The sequence below is a fragment of the Muscardinus avellanarius genome (genome assembly GCF_963383645.1).
Source record: "Muscardinus avellanarius genome assembly, chromosome: 1".
Lineage (NCBI taxonomy): Eukaryota > Metazoa > Chordata > Mammalia > Rodentia > Gliridae > Muscardinus > Muscardinus avellanarius.
Window position 1 is genome coordinate 178,319,624 of NC_137786.1, and position 16,853 is coordinate 178,336,476.

At 57.4% G+C, this 16,853-nt stretch overlaps 1 protein-coding gene across 1 annotated transcript in view; it reads left to right on the forward strand.

The window, feature by feature from the left end:
• PDE2A (phosphodiesterase 2A) overlaps nucleotides 1-16,432 on the forward strand; it is a gene marked incomplete at both ends in the record, with an annotated part of 103,557 nt that extends 87,125 nt beyond the window's left edge. The window contains 25 exons of the mRNA XM_080689365.1: nucleotides 4,453-4,512; nucleotides 5,157-5,295; nucleotides 5,493-5,545; nucleotides 5,732-5,806; nucleotides 5,900-5,941; nucleotides 6,463-6,531; nucleotides 6,767-6,897; nucleotides 7,902-8,013; nucleotides 8,710-8,749; nucleotides 8,857-8,920; nucleotides 9,337-9,409; nucleotides 9,543-9,720; nucleotides 9,942-10,054; nucleotides 10,657-10,734; nucleotides 11,483-11,605; nucleotides 12,619-12,689; nucleotides 12,959-13,081; nucleotides 13,447-13,534; nucleotides 13,730-13,777; nucleotides 14,694-14,768; nucleotides 14,881-14,980; nucleotides 15,191-15,303; nucleotides 15,685-15,723; nucleotides 15,841-15,947; nucleotides 16,219-16,432. Of these exons, the coding sequence (XP_080545491.1) occupies nucleotides 4,453-4,512; nucleotides 5,157-5,295; nucleotides 5,493-5,545; nucleotides 5,732-5,806; nucleotides 5,900-5,941; nucleotides 6,463-6,531; nucleotides 6,767-6,897; nucleotides 7,902-8,013; nucleotides 8,710-8,749; nucleotides 8,857-8,920; nucleotides 9,337-9,409; nucleotides 9,543-9,720; nucleotides 9,942-10,054; nucleotides 10,657-10,734; nucleotides 11,483-11,605; nucleotides 12,619-12,689; nucleotides 12,959-13,081; nucleotides 13,447-13,534; nucleotides 13,730-13,777; nucleotides 14,694-14,768; nucleotides 14,881-14,980; nucleotides 15,191-15,303; nucleotides 15,685-15,723; nucleotides 15,841-15,947; nucleotides 16,219-16,432 (2,328 nt within the window). The remainder of the gene's footprint in view (nucleotides 1-4,452; nucleotides 4,513-5,156; nucleotides 5,296-5,492; nucleotides 5,546-5,731; nucleotides 5,807-5,899; nucleotides 5,942-6,462; nucleotides 6,532-6,766; nucleotides 6,898-7,901; nucleotides 8,014-8,709; nucleotides 8,750-8,856; nucleotides 8,921-9,336; nucleotides 9,410-9,542; nucleotides 9,721-9,941; nucleotides 10,055-10,656; nucleotides 10,735-11,482; nucleotides 11,606-12,618; nucleotides 12,690-12,958; nucleotides 13,082-13,446; nucleotides 13,535-13,729; nucleotides 13,778-14,693; nucleotides 14,769-14,880; nucleotides 14,981-15,190; nucleotides 15,304-15,684; nucleotides 15,724-15,840; nucleotides 15,948-16,218) is intronic.
• Nucleotides 16,433-16,853: the final 421 nt, after the last annotated feature.

The following is a 16,853-nucleotide window of genomic DNA, read 5'->3' on the forward strand; positions in this document are numbered from 1 at the left end:
GGGGTTCAAAATCCTTGTCCTGTTCTAGGAAAGGACGGGTCAGCACCCCAAATTGCCATTACTTGGGGTTTGCTTCTTCCCAAGCAGCTGCCACCCTGAGCAAATAATCAGCCACCCTTGGTGGCCCAGGGGACTCCTTCAAGTGGAATTAAAGGTTTCTGAGGCTCTAGACCTTTCCAGAGCTGCTGCGGGTGGGGAGGGGAGTGGGAGTGGTGGTGGGGGGTACTTGGCTAGCTCTCTGGGCCCCATATGCTGACTGGGGGAGACCAGGCTCCTTGGCTTCTCCCACAATCTGCTCCCCACCTTCAGCTTCTGCTCCTGCAGGGAACAGATCTGCTGTTGGCAGAGTCCTCAGCAGGCTGCTTCCCTGGCTCTTCTGCATCTCTCTGTCCCTGAGTTGGTGGGCTGGGGGAGGCCCGGTGCTGGGGGCAGCATGCAGAGGTGTGTGTAGGGGCAGCAGCCACCTGGCCCGCCTCCTTTCCTTTGGGGAAAGGGCTGGGGCGGAGGCAGACTCCTGAGAAGCACTTCCTTATGTGGAGGCTGTGGGGACTGGGGGGAAGGGGGGAGCTCTGGCAGGGGAAGACATTTGGAAGGGTTCATCTTGTGGGCAAGAAAATGGTTGCAATGACCACTGTTCACCTTGACTCTGGTTGAGCCAGGAATCCAGGCTTTCTGAAGAGAGGAAAGGTTGTGTGTGTGTGTGTGTGTGTGTGTGTGTGTGTGTGTGTGTGTGTGTGTTTGCACACGCACGCATGCATGCCCCTTAGGTGAGATCATATCACTCCAGTTGAATTCACTCAGCAGAACCCTGCTCTGAGCGCCAACTCAGGCAAGGTGCTGGAACAAACCAAGTCCATTTTCTAAGAGCTTTCAGCTGGGGAAAGGCCAGGACGCCCTCGGCCACCGCAGGACAAGCGCTGCCAGCAGGTGCCCCCAGGACAGAGGCTGGAGGAGCCAGGGGCACCGTGGATAGGACCCTTGAGTGGTGTTCTGGGGCATGTGTAGGAGGTGGCCAAGCAGAGAAGGGAAAGGGTGTCCCCACAGAGGAAAGAGCTTGAGCAAAGGGGGGGGCGTGTTGGGGAAGTGTGGTCCTAGCGGGGTGGATGTGTGGGGTGCACGCTGCTGAGAAATTTGGGCTGCCAGAGTTTCCTCGCAGCCATCCTCTCACCTCCTCAAATACCTTGGGCAGTGAGGAGCTCTTGAAAGGTGTTTGGTTTATTATTCACTGCCTGCCTCTCCTCTAAGAGGGTACTTCTCACTGCGGTAGAAATGCACTTCCCCAGGACTGCCCCCCCCATGGATACACACCTGACTTGCTCCCTGGCCACAGGCTCTCACAGCCTCCCGGCTGCTACCCGATTCAGAGGGCAGGTGGAGGGTTTCAGGGCAGATCTCTTTTTGGGGGGTCTAGTCACAAGGGGTGAGGGTTAAGTTCCTTTCTCAAGAAGCCCTATTCCCCTCTCTGGGTCTCTGCTTTTGGTATTTATCCATCTATCCATCCATTGAAGAACTATTTCCAAGCTGGGTGTGGGCATGCCTATAACCCTAGTACTTAGGAGGTCCAGACAAGGAGTATCACAAGTTCCAGGCCAGCCTCAGAAAGTTGGTGAGATACTATTTCTAAATAAAAAATAAAGCCAGGGGTGGAGGCGCACGCTTGTAATCTCCACATTTGGGAGGCTCAGACAGGAGGATTGCAGTTTGTGGGCAGCCTCAGCTACATAGTGAGGCCCTTTGCAACTCAGTGAGACACTGTTTCAAAATAAAGAATAAAAAAAAATAGGGCTGGAGCTGTAGCTTGGAGATAGAATGCCCTGGGTTCCATCCCCAGTACTCAATCAATCAATCAATCAATCAATAAGGGCTGGATGTAGCTCAGAAGTAGAATGCCCCTGAGTTTACTCACCAGCAATTCCCCCCCCCCCACTGAAATGAACTATCTCTAGAGTACCCACTGGGTGCTAACATTCTTTGCTAGGTTCTGAGGACGCAGAAGTGATCAAGACCAACTAGACAGGCCCTGCTTCACAGACCATATAGTCTTCAGGGCATGAAACAAATGAGCAAAATAAAGATAGAATTGCAAACGACAGCCCACACTAGTGAGGAAACCAGGGAGCCCTGCAAGGAATCCTGGGGCCTCTGGAGGCGCAGTGGGCCTAGGGCTCTCTGGGGAGCCTGCCGTCCAGGTGCAGCTGAGTTGTGGGCTCTGCGGCTCCCAGCTCCAGGCGCCTTGATTGCAGATTCTTTGTGTGGCAAAGTCTCTGGCCCTGTTCTTCAACCCTGAATAATAAGTCCCTTTGAGGAGTGGGCGGCCCTTGGTCTCTGGCATTTGATGCTTGATTTGTGTTCGCACTTCCCCCCAGCTGTGCCTGTCACACTGGCTCCTTGCATGGGGCTGGGATGGCTTCGCTGAGGGTGGGGGACCGGCAGCTGGGCTGGGCTTTAACTCTTCCTAGAGCCCCAGTACCCACCACCACCATCCTGATTAGCAATGGCAGGTGCAGCTGTGTGTTCCTATTAGTGAAGCAAAGGCCACATGTGAGTGTGTTGGGGTGACTGAGTATGTTGGGGGGATGTCAAAAAAGTGTGCATGGCTCTTTGTATGCACAGGCGAATGGTGTAGGCACCGTAGGTGTGGGTGTGTGGATGTCTTTGTATCTACAACTGCGAGTGTGTTCACTCTCCCATGGGAAAGTATGAGTGTGTGCATGGGGGGTGCTGAGATATTCAGTGGAAGTATGTATGTGTTTGTGCACATTCTGGGCGGGGTACAGTAAGGTATCCCGGGGGCGTGTGCCGGGCTGGGGACTCCATTACTTTCCCTTAGCCTTTTCAGTCTCCCAGCTCTGCTCCTGGGCCATGTGAGCAGCTCAGGAACTGGCTGCCCCAGAGAGCTCCTGACCTTCCCTTTTCTGGAGAGATGGGTCCAGGAGGAAGGAACAAAAAGGATGCTCTCTCTTTGCACTAACAGTAAAATGCCAGCATATTGGTGTAAACCTCATGTCAATGAGCCCTGGCCTCAGCTTCCTTCAACCCTCTATCCCATGGGAGCCACACAGTATAAAGCCTCAGTATCATTACAAGTCTTCCTGTCTCCAGTCTTGCCCCCTCTAATTCACCTTTCACCCATAGACTGTGGCCCTCAGATGCTGAAATCTGCCATGTCCCAAGTACTCTCAGACTAAAGCCTGGCACTCAAAGCCCTCCCTTCTGTGGCACCACAGATCCTACCCCTGCCTGGGTCCTCATCCTCCCCTCTCCCCCCAGCATCCTCCTGCCTGCAGGGCCCCCTCTTTGGCTCTGCTTGTGCTGCCCATGGCTTAGTGTCAACACAGGGACCCCCCGGATGCCCCCAGGCTTCGCAGCCAAGGCTGCCTGCCCTCTCCTTCATCAGATACAAGGTTCTGTGGGTCCCCCCACTCTCCCCGCCCCAGCCAGACATGAGCTTCCTGAGAACCTGCTGCTCCCCTCCTCTCCATCTGCTCCTGGCAGGGGACCCACAGCAGAGGCAGGCAGGGGCTGCTGAGGCCAGGGACAGGTGAAGCCCCCCCGCCCCCCGTGCAGGAACCGCAGCGAGCCCTGCAGGTGGTGACCCGCTCTAGGTAGGCGAGGAAGCTGGTGGCGCAGGTGGGGAGCCTTGCTGGCAAGGCCTGTGGGGGGGGGCTGAGATTGCCACCCCTTCCTCTCCTTATTTTTCTAATCAAGCACCCAAGCAAGGGGGAGGCAGGACTTCACAGAGTGTAAGAGATGGGGGTGGCCGGCCCAGGGAACCTGGAGCTTAGAGAGGGGGGACGGGATGAAGAGGGAAGGGGTGGGCAGAGGAGAGGGAGGGGTGCAGCTGTCCTAACATTGCCACTCTCTGCTCGGTGGTCTTGGGCAGCCCCTCGACCTCTGTGCCTTCGCTCATCTGCAGGGTGGAAGTTTGCATCACTCAGTGGTGAGGATCCCCTGCAAGGCCAAGCAGTTCATCCACCCGCTCATCTTCCCTACGCTCAGCGGATGTGTCATGTGGAACTCCTGGCTCTATCCCAGACTGGGGGGCAGCCCAAGACCCTAATTCAGAAAGGAGAGAGCTGGGAGACTGAGGCTAATAGCACCAGTTGTATAGTAAGGAGAGGATCTAAGGTCCGTCTCTCTAAGACCTGAGCCATGCTGTTGATGGGACCCCGGTTGTCCCAGCGATAGGACAGTTTTGATGGAGTAATGGGACAGAAACAGAAAGGTTCCACCCTTTGAATCTGCTAGAAGGCTTCCTGCAGGAGGGGATGCCTCCCGCCATCCTTCAGACCATGGTGCCGTGACCATGGTCTGAAGGATGGGCTTATATGGAGGCCTGCAGACGGCAGTGTGTATGTGTTGGTGGGGACCCATGTGTGCTGGACACAGGAAGGCACTCTGGCAGAGACAGGCTGGAGGAGGTCACAGCTGGTCCTTCTCCCATCCCTCCAGGTGCACTGTGGCCAGCTGAGTGACAGTGAGGAGTGGAGCCTGCAGGCAGTGGAGAAGCATGTGAGTGTGGCGGGTCACGGTTGGATGGGGGCTGCTCAACGTTACTGCTGTGGGGAGGATGGCCTGGCCAGGGAGCTGGACAGACCTGGGTTCCAGTTCCTGTGCCACTATCTTTGATCCTTGGGACCTTGAACAAATCACTTAGCCCCTCTCAGCCTCCGTTTCACATCTGAAAACGAGAATACTGACAGCACTGGCCTACTAGATTAGCGGTGAGGTAAGACAAGTCAAAGGCCCCCTAGATAACTTAGGAAGGACTAACTACATAGTGATGCTGAGGCTCTTACCCACCTGAGAACTTAGGATTTTGTGACCCAAACAAAGGCTCTAGTTGACACTAACAGAGGTACCTCCCCAAAGGTGCTAGAGACAGACAAATGGGACCCTGTCGAGTCTTGGAAGGATCTGGGTGCTAGGGGTGGAGAGAGACCCTGCACTTGTTTGTGGACCTAGGGATGCTCTGGACCAGGGCAGTGGGAACCCCAGGAGGATGGCACACGGAAGCCTGAGCTGTTGGGCTGGGCCTGGGTGATGGGCGGGGCAGGCGGAGAGAATGCCTTGGGCTAACTTTGAAGAGTTCTGGGGCAGCGAGTGTGGTGAGGGTGGGGACAGTGGGGACGCACTGACCACTCGGCTCGCCCCAGACCCTGGTGGCCCTGCAGAGGGTGCAGGCCTTGCAGCAGCGTGGGCCCGGCGTCCAGAACCCCCCAGTGGAGGTGGCGGAAGACCAGAAGGGTGGGCTAGAGTACTCTGAGCGCGACCGAAAGATCCTGCAACTGTGTGGTGAGGGCAGAGCCTGGACCTGGTCCACTTGGAGGGGAGGGGCTTTGGGGGGGTGGGGCATATATTGGTCTGGGCTGTCTGGGGGACGGAACCTGGCTGGGGGGGGGGGCTCGCGGAGGTCAGAGACCTGGTGGTGCCTGAGGAACCCCGCCCCAAGGCCAGGTGGGGCCCTCTTTGAACATGTCTCGTCCTTGCAGGGGAACTCTATGACCTGGATGCCACTTCCCTGCAGCTCAAAGTCCTTCAATACGTGAGTCCTAGAGTCCCTCGCGCCTACCTCCCCTACTGTCTCCTCTCCTTCCAGAGACCCTGAGTCCTCCGTGGACGCCCCGCCCCTCCTCCACAAGCTCGAAGAGCCTCAGGGTGGCGAGAGGGTGGAGGTGGGTGGCCCTAGATCCACGGTCAGCCCTTAGCTCTCTGTCCGTCCCCTTCTCAGCTGGAGCAGGAGACCCAGGCATCCCACTGCTGCCTCCTGCTGGTGTCCGAGGACAGTCTGCAGCTCTCCTGCAAGGTGAGGGCCCAGGTCCACTGTGGGCAGGAGCGAGGTGGGGGAGAGGGACCTGATGTGCCTTTCCACTAACTAGCCTGCCACTCTGCTCCCCAGGTCATCGGTGATAAAGTGCTGGGGGAGGAGATCAGCTTTCCTGTGAGTCCCTCCCACATCGCCTGCACCGGAGTCTGTGGGGGCCACTGAGGCCTGCTAAGGCACTCTTGGGGTCCACCCTGAGGGGCTGGGGTTCTGTAGACTATCTTGGAATCTGGTGGAATTATCTGGACCTTGGGATCTACTTAGAAATGACAAAGGATCCCAGTATCTCACGATCAGTCTCCATTAGGAGAAATCTCGTATCATCTAGAAGGCTTTACTTGGGACCAGCTCACTCCTGTTGGGAGTATTTCTAGATAACGCATCTGTTAGAGTCTGTTTGGATCAATGAGGATTCTTGGCGCCTGCGTATCTCTCTCCTTGTTAGGGAAGACTCTAGAGTCTTCTACAGGTGACTCTGCCGAGCCTCCCTCCTCTGTCTCTTCTCAGAATTGACTCATCCACTGTTTGGACTGACTGAATAATCTGTTGAAACTTCCAGACTTAGGGGGCGGAGATGGGTTGAGATGCCCTGACCCAGGGAGAGCTGAGCCTTGACTCAGCCTCTCCTTTCTACCTAGTTGACGATGGGGCGCCTTGGCCAAGTCGTGGAAGACAAGACGTCCATCCAGCTGAAGGACCTTACCTCCGTAAGCCATGGCCTGGCTGAGTCCCCAAAAGAGGGAGTTCCTCAGCCCAGCCCCCAGATCCCAGGTGTCTGGAACATGGCAGCCTAGAAATGGGGGAGACAGGCCCCAGGGACTTTACGACATCCACTCCCCATGCCACGGCCTGTTGCAGAGTGTGGTGGAGGGCTGGGGGAAGGGACGCATTCGCCCCCTCCTTCCCTGCCCTGACGACGACTCACTGTCTCCCCCTTTGCAGGAGGACGTGCAGCAGCTGCAAAGCATGCTGGGCTGTGAGCTGCAGGCCATGCTCTGTGTCCCGGTTATCAGCCGGGCCACTGACCAGGTGGTGGCCTTGGCCTGCGCCTTCAACAAGCTTGGAGGAGACTCGTGAGTCTGGGTGGGATGTGGATCAGGATGGAGCTGAGAGGTGGGGGAAGAGGACTACGCAGGAGGTCCTGTCCCAGCAGGGGTGGGCTGAGCAGCTTGCTAGGGCAAGACTACAGGGTAAAGGGGGCTGCTAGGCCCTCGTAGCTGCTGCTGGCTCAGGTAACTGCCGATGCCCTGACACCTGCTGTGTCTTATTTAAAGCCATGTCAATGCCCAATCTGGTTTCCCTTCTCTTTGCTACCGCTCCTCCCTTGGCTGGAGGGGCACCTGGGGAAGAGCAGGAGAACACCCAGCTCTGGCCTGGGCACATGGGCACATCTGTAGTCTGAGGAAGGAGACCCCACCCTGATCTGGTTAAATCCCCAGAGGAGGGAGATACAGCTCTGGCTTCAAGAAATAATAGCCTAGCCAGGTATGGTAGTACCAGCTCATAATCCCAGTACTTGGGAGGCTGAGACAGGAGGATCCAGGTTCACAGCCAGCCTCAGCTACTTAGAGAGGCCCTCTGCAACTTAGTGGGACCCTGCTTCAAAATAAAGAATAAAAATAAATAGGGCTGGGGATGTAGCTGGGTTCAATCCCTGGCAACACACACACACACACACACACACACACACACAAACACACACACACACACACACACACACAGAGTAATAACCTTCTGTGGTTATTACTGTGGGTGCCTGTAGTCCCAGCTACTAGGGAGGCAGGGGCAGGCAGATCACTTGGGCCCAAAAGTTTGAGGCCAGCCAGGGCAATACCATGAGACCCTGCCTCAAAACAAACACAAGAGCAAAGCAATAGCCTGAGGATGAAGGACACTTTGGTCTGAGGAGGAGTGGAGCCTTCCTCTCAGGGAGCTGGCAGGCTGAGAGGGAGGAGGGGAGGACTTAGGGCTAGCTGGTGGTTATCTCTCTGGGCTTCCCAGTGGCACAGAGTTGTAAGAACTGGGGACGGAACCTGTCTTTCCTTCCCTCTTTAGTGACCCCCACCCCTTCCTCCAGGTTCACGGGCCAGGATGAGCATACGATCCAGCACTGCTTCCACTACACGGGCACTGTGCTCACTAGCACCCTGGCCTTCCAGAAGGAGCAGAAGCTCAAGAGTGAGTGCCAGGTGAGTGGCCTGCCTTGACCCTCTGCCCCCTCCCTGGACCAGTTCACCCAGCTCTCAGCCCCTGAGAGCATCCACAAGGGAGATGCCCCTGGCTTTCTGGGCTAGTGGCAGTCCTGCCCTGCAGCAGGTAGGTAACCTGGTGACCTGGAGGCCTCTTGAGGGAGCTCAGTAGTTTTCTCAGGCCCAGCCCCAGGGGGCTGCAGGCACTGTCTGTGACCGCCCTCTAGTGTTTCACGTGGGTACTACAGAAACATCTGGGCAGCTGGAGCCTGAGATGAACAAACACACTTGTCAGTCTCCGGAGATAACCCTCTTTCTCTGGGCCATTCCCCACTCCTTTACTTAGTAGTCAAATGACATATTAGACAGCTGGGCGTGGTGGCACACCCTTGTAATCCCCGCACTTGGGAGGCGGAGACAGGAGGATCGTGCCGGTTCAAAGCCAGCCACACTGGCTTAAGAGACCCTGTTTCCAAATTAAAAAAAAAAAAAAAGATAAAAATAGGTCTGAGAGCGTAGCCCGGAAGTAGAAGGGTTTCCAGGAACCCCAGTACCACAAAAAAGAAAAACAAAACAAAAAAACAAAACAAAAGACATATTAGACACTGTCAAGTCCCTAGGAGAGGAATGAGGAGACCCAGGGGTAGGGTGACTCCCCAAAAAAACCCTCTATGATTTTTATTTCCTCCATCCCAGGCGCTTCTTCAAGTGGCAAAGAACCTCTTCACTCACCTGGGTGAGCAGACGTTCTCCTCCACGCAGATGTTTGGGGAGAGAGGTGGGAGGGCTGTCCTCTGCTCTCCTGGCTTGAGTTACAACTGCCCCGTCCTCTCCCTCTGCCAGACGATGTCTCCGTCCTGCTCCAGGAGATCATCACAGAGGCCAGAAACCTCAGCAATGCCGAGATGTGAGCGAATCTACGCAGGGGGTGGGCGGGGAGGCCCTGGGCCTGCCCTTCCTCATCGCTCCTGTCCTCCCCTTTCTCTGCCTCCCTGCCTTCCCGTGGACCCCATCACCTTTTGTGGGATCCTTAAGTTTGTGCCCATCTCCCTCACTGGACTGTCAGCCCCACTGACCTCAGGGCAGAGCCCGCTGTGCTTACCATGGGTCCCCAGCTCCTGACACTATACCTGGCACATAGATGGTGCTTAAAAAATCACTTGAGTGAACAAATGCCTAGTGTCCGCCCGACCTGAAGAGAGGGCCCCCCAACCCAGAGCACTCCTGCCAAGCCCCAGAAACCCGGCCTCCGCCCGTCATGGGAAGTTGGGGTGGTCCGAGAGGGGTGCTAGGGCCCTGCGGACTAACCCTCTCCCCGCTCAGTTGTTCCGTGTTCCTGCTGGACCAGAACGAATTGGTGGCCAAGGTGTTCGATGGGGGCGTGGTGGATGATGAGGTGAGGGAGTGTGGAGGGGCGTGCGCGTGGGGAGGGGGCCCGAGAGTCCGCGGGGGGCTCTGGGGAGCAGGCCTGAGGCTTGCCGGTCCCCTCTGCGGACAGGACGCTAATTTCTCCTCCCCTGCCGCGGCAGAGCTATGAGATCCGCATACCAGCCGATCAGGGCATCGCGGGCCACGTGGCGACCACGGGCCAGATCCTGAACATCCCAGACGCGTACGCCCATCCACTTTTCTACCGCGGCGTGGACGACAGCACCGGCTTCCGCACGCGCAACATCCTTTGCTTCCCCATTAAAAACGAGAACCAAGGTGCGGGCGGGGCCGGCAGGGGCGGGGCCTGGGCGGTGGGCGGAGCCTTGCGGGTGGGCGGGGCAGAACGGCAGCTCTGCTGCCCTTCTTCATCCCCTCTAGCGTCCTGGGGCAGAAGTGATCAGGATTTCCCGCGCTTGGAGCGTTCTCTAGGGAACCTGGGAGGGCTGGAATGCCCGACTCCATCCACGGGTCGTTCCTAGCCCCTCTCTCTTTTACAGAGGTCATCGGTGTGGCTGAGCTGGTGAACAAGATCAACGGGCCGTGGTTCAGCAAGTTCGACGAGGACCTGGCCACGGCCTTCTCCATTTACTGCGGCATCAGCATCGCTCATGTGAGGGGGCGGGGCAGGGGCGGGCCCGGCGAGGGCCCCTCCCCCCTTAGCTTGCCCAGAGGGTCCGTTCTCTGGGCGGGGACCTAGAACCTACAGCTGGGCTGCTATGCAGCCTTCAGTACAAGCTGGCCACCTCTGGGCTCAGCTTCCACCTGAAAATTGGGGATACTGTTTACTATATTCAGCCTCCCAAGACCATGACACTCCTTCATTCTCAGAACTCTCTTCCCCTTCTCTGGAAACGACCTCAACCAAACCCCTGGCCAGCCTCTTTTTGACCAGTTCTGTTGGCAGCCCCAGCCTGGGAATCCAGTCCCAGGTCTCTGACTTATCCTCTTTCCTGCCAAGAGCCTTGGGACCCAACAGGCAGGGGAAGGGCGCAAAGTGCCTCAAATGCTCAGAGGACCTGGGGGATACCTGAGTGAGGACCCCTGGATGCAAGTGGGGGGTGGGCTCTGGATAGGAGCCCAAAGGCTCAGACACAGGGCTCCGAATGGGACCGTAATCGGAGCTTCTCTCTCATCCATTTGAACGAGTTCTGGGCATCTCAAGGATTTCATGGCATCCTTGCCTGAGCCCCATCCTTCCCTCTCTCCCCCCAGTCTCTCCTATACAAAAAAGTGAATGAGGCCCAGTATCGCAGCCACCTGGCCAATGAGATGATGATGTACCACATGAAGGTGAGGCTTGCAGGGTATGTCTGCCCCTTGGGTTCCCAGGGCCGTCTCCTCCATGCGCCTTCCCTGCCTCTCCGGATCCTTGGAGCCCAGGTCCAGGATGGGCTTTGTGACTGCTCTGACCTGGGGATGAGGGACAGACCCAGAGCAATACCTGGCCTCCCACCCCCTACACCTAGACCTCTCTTTTATGCTATTTCTCAGTTTGGTCCCAGGCTGGGCATAGCTGGCAGGACTCCACCCAGGGAAGTATTTAGTGCAGTCTAGTACTCCCCGTGAGGGAGTAAGCCCCATCTTGGGAGTTACTGAAGGTCCAGGGGCTCACCCAAGGCTTCCCTGGCTACGGTGATCAAGCAGCCTGGGCGGTCCTAACTGCTGGTATTCCACGCCATCCTCAGGCCTTAGGTCAGAGTATGTGATATCATTGTTCAGTGAGCACCTCCTCTTACCTGGGTCCCAGCCAAAGGGCCTCAGGCTTTGTGCATAGGCTAAAAATGTAATGTGAAGGACTAAGGTGAGACACTGGGAAGATCTCCCAAGAGAAGGACGGCTAGAGTTAGTGTCTATTAAAGAATATTACGAGTTGGGGGGTCACAAAGGGGTGTTCCCTATCTTTGCCAAAGATAGGCTGTTACAGGTAAGGGAGGAATGACAGGTGTGTTGCAGGGCTGTGAGGGGAGGGTGGTGCATTCTGGGTAAAGGATCTCCCACCTGCCATGGGGATTCTGACACCCTGGCTGCCCCCCCTCAGGTCTCTGATGATGAGTACACCAAACTTCTCCATGACGGCATCCAGCCCGTGGCTGCCATTGACTCCAACTTTGCCAATTTCACCTACACCCCTCGCTCTCTGCCTGAGGACGACACTTCCATGGTGAGCTGGCCCTCCCCTGCTCGACTGGAAAGGCGGAGGGTGTGCAGCCAGAGATTTAGGTTAGAAGTGCATACGGACTTCCTGTAAGGCAGAGTCAAGGAGGAAGGCGATGGCGGCTCCTTCAGAGATGGAGTAGGCATGTGGTCTGCCATCATGGGGCTGCCCAGGGTCTAGGCTGAATGGGTGATCACCAAGAACTGCTCTGGATCCATCCATATCCCCAGGATGTGGCTTTGGGGTTTGCAGCCCCTCCTCTGTCTTTCTAAGATTTTATGTGAGCTTGGTTCTAAGAGTTCTTAGATCCTTTATCTCATTTATTTATTTATTTATTTTTGGTGGTACTGGGGGTGGAACCCAGAGGCTTTCTACTTTCGGGCTATACTCCCACACCTATTTTATATTTTATTTGGAAACAGGGTCTCACTAAGTTGCTGAGAGCCTCACTAAGTAGCTGAGGCTGGCTTCGAACCTGTGCGATCCTCCTGTCTCAGCTTCCCAAGCGCGGGGATTACAAGCATGCGCCACCATGCCCGGCTTCTTAGATCCTTTAGAGCAACTTCCAAAAGTTTACAGTTCTGAATGCTTGGTTCAATTTTTTTTTTTTTTTAAATTTTCGGTACTAGGGATAGGCATTCTACTCCCAAGTAACACCTCCAGCTCCCCCCCCCCTTTTTATAGTACTAGGGATGGAACCCAGGGGCATTCTACCTCCAAGCTATACCCCCACCCTATTTGTCATTCTTTATTTTGAAACAGGGTCTCACTGAGTTGCAAAGGGCCTTGCTAAGTTCACGAGGCTGTCCGTGAACCTGTGATCCTCCTGTCTCAGCCTCCCAAATGCTGGAATTACAAGCGTGCGCCACCACGCCCGGCTACTTGGTTCAACTATTTTATGATCCTCTAATTTCAAGTTTTAAGACTCCAAAATATTGAATGTGGGGCTTCAGAAAGAGCTCCGAGGAGCCCATCTCGATGCTGACAGTCGCTCTCATGCTTCCCCTCCGTTTTCCCAGGCCATTCTGAGCATGCTGCAGGACATGAATTTCATCAACAACTACAAAATCGACTGCCCGACCCTGGCCCGGTGTGTGCCCCGGCGCTCCCCTCGATGCAGAAAGCCCCAGCGCTGCCTAGTCTGTCCTCTACTCTCACATCCATTGCCCCCAGGCTTCTGGGGAGGGGCCTCTCAGGGTAGCTGAGGGAGGCCCAATTGTGCTGGTGCCACGAAGGAGATACAATTTCCAGATACTGGGATCATGAATGAAAAATAAGACAAGAAATGGGGCAGGGAAGAACCTGAAAGGCTTCCTGGAAGAGGAGGTGCTGAACTCTGCTGCCTCCTCTCCTTCGCAGGTTCTGCTTGATGGTGAAGAAGGGCTACCGGGATCCCCCCTACCACAACTGGATGCACGCCTTTTCTGTCTCCCACTTCTGCTACCTTCTCTACAAGAACCTGGAGCTCACCAACTACCTCGAGTAAGTGGCTGCAGCTCCCCACCTCTGGCAGCAGCTAGGCTCCCCTTCCCAGGTCAAGACCTCCAGTTTTCCAGGTCAAGGGGGCGCTGACCTGCACCATCCGTCAGGTCCTCTTAGCTGAGGCAGGAAGGTTGTGTAGCCCCAACTCTCCAGGAGGGACCTGCGCACAGTCGTGCAGTCAGTGAATAACAGGCCCGACACCCTCCACCCCAAAGCGGGTCTGCCGCTCCAAACTTCTGTCCAGGAAGGAGACCCGGCGTCCCGCCCACCTGTCCCTTGGCTGCTGCACATCTCCAGCTTTCCCTCCTCGGGGGCCCAGGGCGGAGCTCGGGGTGACCTCTTACTCCTTTCTGGCTCCCAACCAGGGACATGGAGATCTTTGCCTTGTTTATCTCCTGCATGTGTCACGACCTGGACCACAGAGGCACTAACAACTCCTTCCAGGTGGCCTCGGTGAGACCTGCCCTCCTCGTGCTGGAGCCCTCCCGGGTGCCTGGGAGGAGAGGTGGGGGGCAGCGAGACAGGGTGCAGTGTTAGAGGCTGGTGGAGGCCCTCCAGGGCTGCCTGGGCTCTCAGCCAAGCTGCAGTCATGGTGGGGACCTGAATCCACGTATGAGGAGTGACTGGATTTTTCCTGGGCCTTTCCAGAAATCCGTGCTGGCCGCACTCTACAGCTCCGAGGGATCTGTCATGGAGGTATCGCCATTCCGCCCAGACCTGTCCTTCTCACTCCCGTGAGGCCAGTGACTTGCAAAGTTAGACTGGGACCCAGCTCCTCCTGTTCCCAAACTGCGTTCTGTAGACAGGCTATGGGGCTGCACCATTCCTGGGTGTGTCTGGATCATTTTCCTGGAGGGTCCCTGGGAGCACAGGTACAGATGGGGGTGTAGGTGTGCTGAGGGAGCACTCAGCTGTGTCTGGGAACACCCTTGCGGCTATGGCTGCGGTGCTCCACGCCTGTGGTGCAGCTGCGCCTTAGATTGTTGGGTGTGGGCCTGCCCATCCTATACCCGGCTCCTTGGCCCAGGGGCCAGGTCCGAGACATCTTCCTGCACTTGGCACAAGTGGTAGCCCAGTTTCCAAGGTCACCTTGCCTCAGCTGCCTCCTGCACCACCCCCCCGCAGAGGCTGCCCCTCCTCGCACACCCCCAGAAATGCATGTGGCACTTGCTCTCTCTCGGGGGCTTGGTGGGAGCCCTGGTCGTGGCCTCTGTCCCCTGGAATAGGCCGGCTCCTCCTTGGAGTGACAGCCCTCTGGAGTCCAGAGACAGGGCCTCGCCCTCGCCTACTCACTTCGTTCTTGTCAGCAAACAAATGCTCTCTGCATGAATTAGTGTCTAGGGCTTCAGGGATCCTTTCAAAATGTTTCCAGCCTGTGCAGCCCTCGGGGCTTACCTTATTGGGTCCCTCCACGTGATAGCTGGGGAACCTGAGGCCGGGGTGGGGACCTGCCCTGGGCCACAGAGGGTTGACACAGAGCTGACATTGGGTACTGGGGACCCCCAGAGTCTCCTTTCTGTGGGCTGCACTGAGCTGAGGGCAGGAGCCCAGCTGGGGTCCAAGGTGAGGGGAGCACCCTTGCCCCAGCAGGCCCCTCACCGCTTCCCCACAGAGGCACCACTTCGCTCAGGCCATCGCCATCCTCAACACCCACGGCTGCAACATCTTCGACCACTTCTCCCGGAAGGTGACCGGCGAGCAGGATGAGGGGTGGGAGCTGTGGGGCTCCTCCCTCTGGGGTACATGAGTGGGGTGTGTCCAGCGGAAGGCCGTGACATCCCCCTCCCGGCCCACCCCAGGACTATCAGCGCATGCTGGACCTGATGCGGGACATCATCTTGGCCACAGACCTGGCCCACCACCTCCGCATCTTCAAGGACCTCCAGAAGATGGCCGAAGGTGCCTGCCATTAGCCAGAAGATCTGGGCAGTCAGGGTGGGGAGCATCCCCGGGGCTGCCTACCCTGACCCTTCTAGCATCAGCACTGGCCCCGTGACATCGATCAGGAATGCCCAATTCCCTGGCTCACTTTGGGGTGGGCCCTGAGAGTCTTGCCCTGAGAGGGGCAAGGAGGCTGCCCCCTCCTCCTGACCCCATTGTCCCCAACAGTGGGCTATGACCGAACCAACAAGCAGCACCACAGACTTCTCCTCTGCCTCCTGATGACCTCCTGTGACCTCTCTGACCAGACCAAGGGTTGGAAGACCACCAGAAAGATCGCAGTGAGTGCCATCCCTCCCTGAGTAGACACGGCTGCAGGCCCTGCCTGGCCCTGCGGTCCCCTGCAGCCTGAACACCTTCTCTGTGCTGCATTCAGTCTGGCTGTATTGTGAGGAGACAGAAACCTAGCGCATCTCAGGGTGACAGATGAGACTGAGACAGGGGTACGGGCTTACCCAGGGTCACACAGCACATCAGTGGCTGGTGGAAGGTGGGCCGGAACCCCCAGTCACTCCCGCCCATCTAGGGCCATCCCTCTGCCAGGCTGGCTGGCGAGGGTGGGACGAGTGGGCCTGAGTCACTGGCCTGCATCTCCCATCCTGGGGATGCGCTGGGGTGGAGGGCTCCTTCTTACAGGAAGTGATGCGAGTGTTGCTTCCCAGGAGCTGATCTACAAAGAGTTCTTCTCCCAGGGAGACTTGGTACGTGTGTCCTGACCTCGGGTGTGCAGGCTGGGGGAGGGCTCCCGGCCTGGGGCGGGGAGGGCTTGGTGCCTGGCAGAGGCGTAGAAGGGGTGAGCCGGTGACTCCTGCCCTCAGGAGAAGGCCATGGGCAACAGGCCAATGGAGATGATGGACCGGGAGAAGGCCTACATCCCCGAGCTGCAGATCAGCTTCATGGAGCACATTGCGATGCCCATCTACAAGTGAGTGGGCTCCTGGGGGCACTGGGCCGTGCCGGGAGGGCAGGTGGGGCTGGCTGTGGACATCGCAGTAGACACAGGTCCTGGTTGTGCCCGGCTCTAGCTGACCCGCAGCTGTCTCCTACTTGGCTGCTAAATGGTCTTTTACTTCCTCCTGGGCCCCTGGTGGGGAGACACTGCCCCGCTTTCCCCTGCCGGTCCCATGACTCACATTTCTGTGAGTCTGTACTGGTGTCTGTACTGATTTCCGACCCCTCACCCTCCCCTTCCCCAGGCTGTTACAGGACCTGTTCCCCAAGGCGGCAGAGCTGTACGAGCGCGTGGCCTCCAACCGTGAGCACTGGACCAAGGTGTCCCACAAGTTCACCATCCGCGGCCTCCCAAGCAACAACTCCCTGGACTTCCTGGACGAGGAGTATGAGGTGTCGGAGCTGGATGGCTCCAGGGCCCCTGTCAACGGCTGCTGCAGCCTGGATGCTGCCGAGTGACCTCTGGGACCCGCCCCGCCCAGCTCTTCTCCCGCTGCCCTCCACCAGTTGGGCCTGACGCACTGGGAAGCAGAGCCATGGGTCCTGGGTTCTGGACCAGGACATCCTGCGCCAACCCAGGCTCGTACTGACCTTCCTGGGTCTCAGCTTTCTCGTCTGTCTCGTCCTCTGAGAGCACAGGGGTGACCAATGAACAGTGGGCCCCTCTGCAAGTCCTCCCCAGCCCCTCCCTCTCTGAGCAGGCTGGACAGTTCCTTCTCTGCCCGTTCTTGCCCCACCAGATCTGTGCCACTTACCCCTGGTGGACTCCCACCTCCTTGGATCCCCCGGATCCTCATGGAGGGGAAAGAGAGACTTCTACAGAAACAGAGGGGGGGGGGGACTAGAAATAGCCAAGGGGCAGAGGCGCCCCAAGGACCAC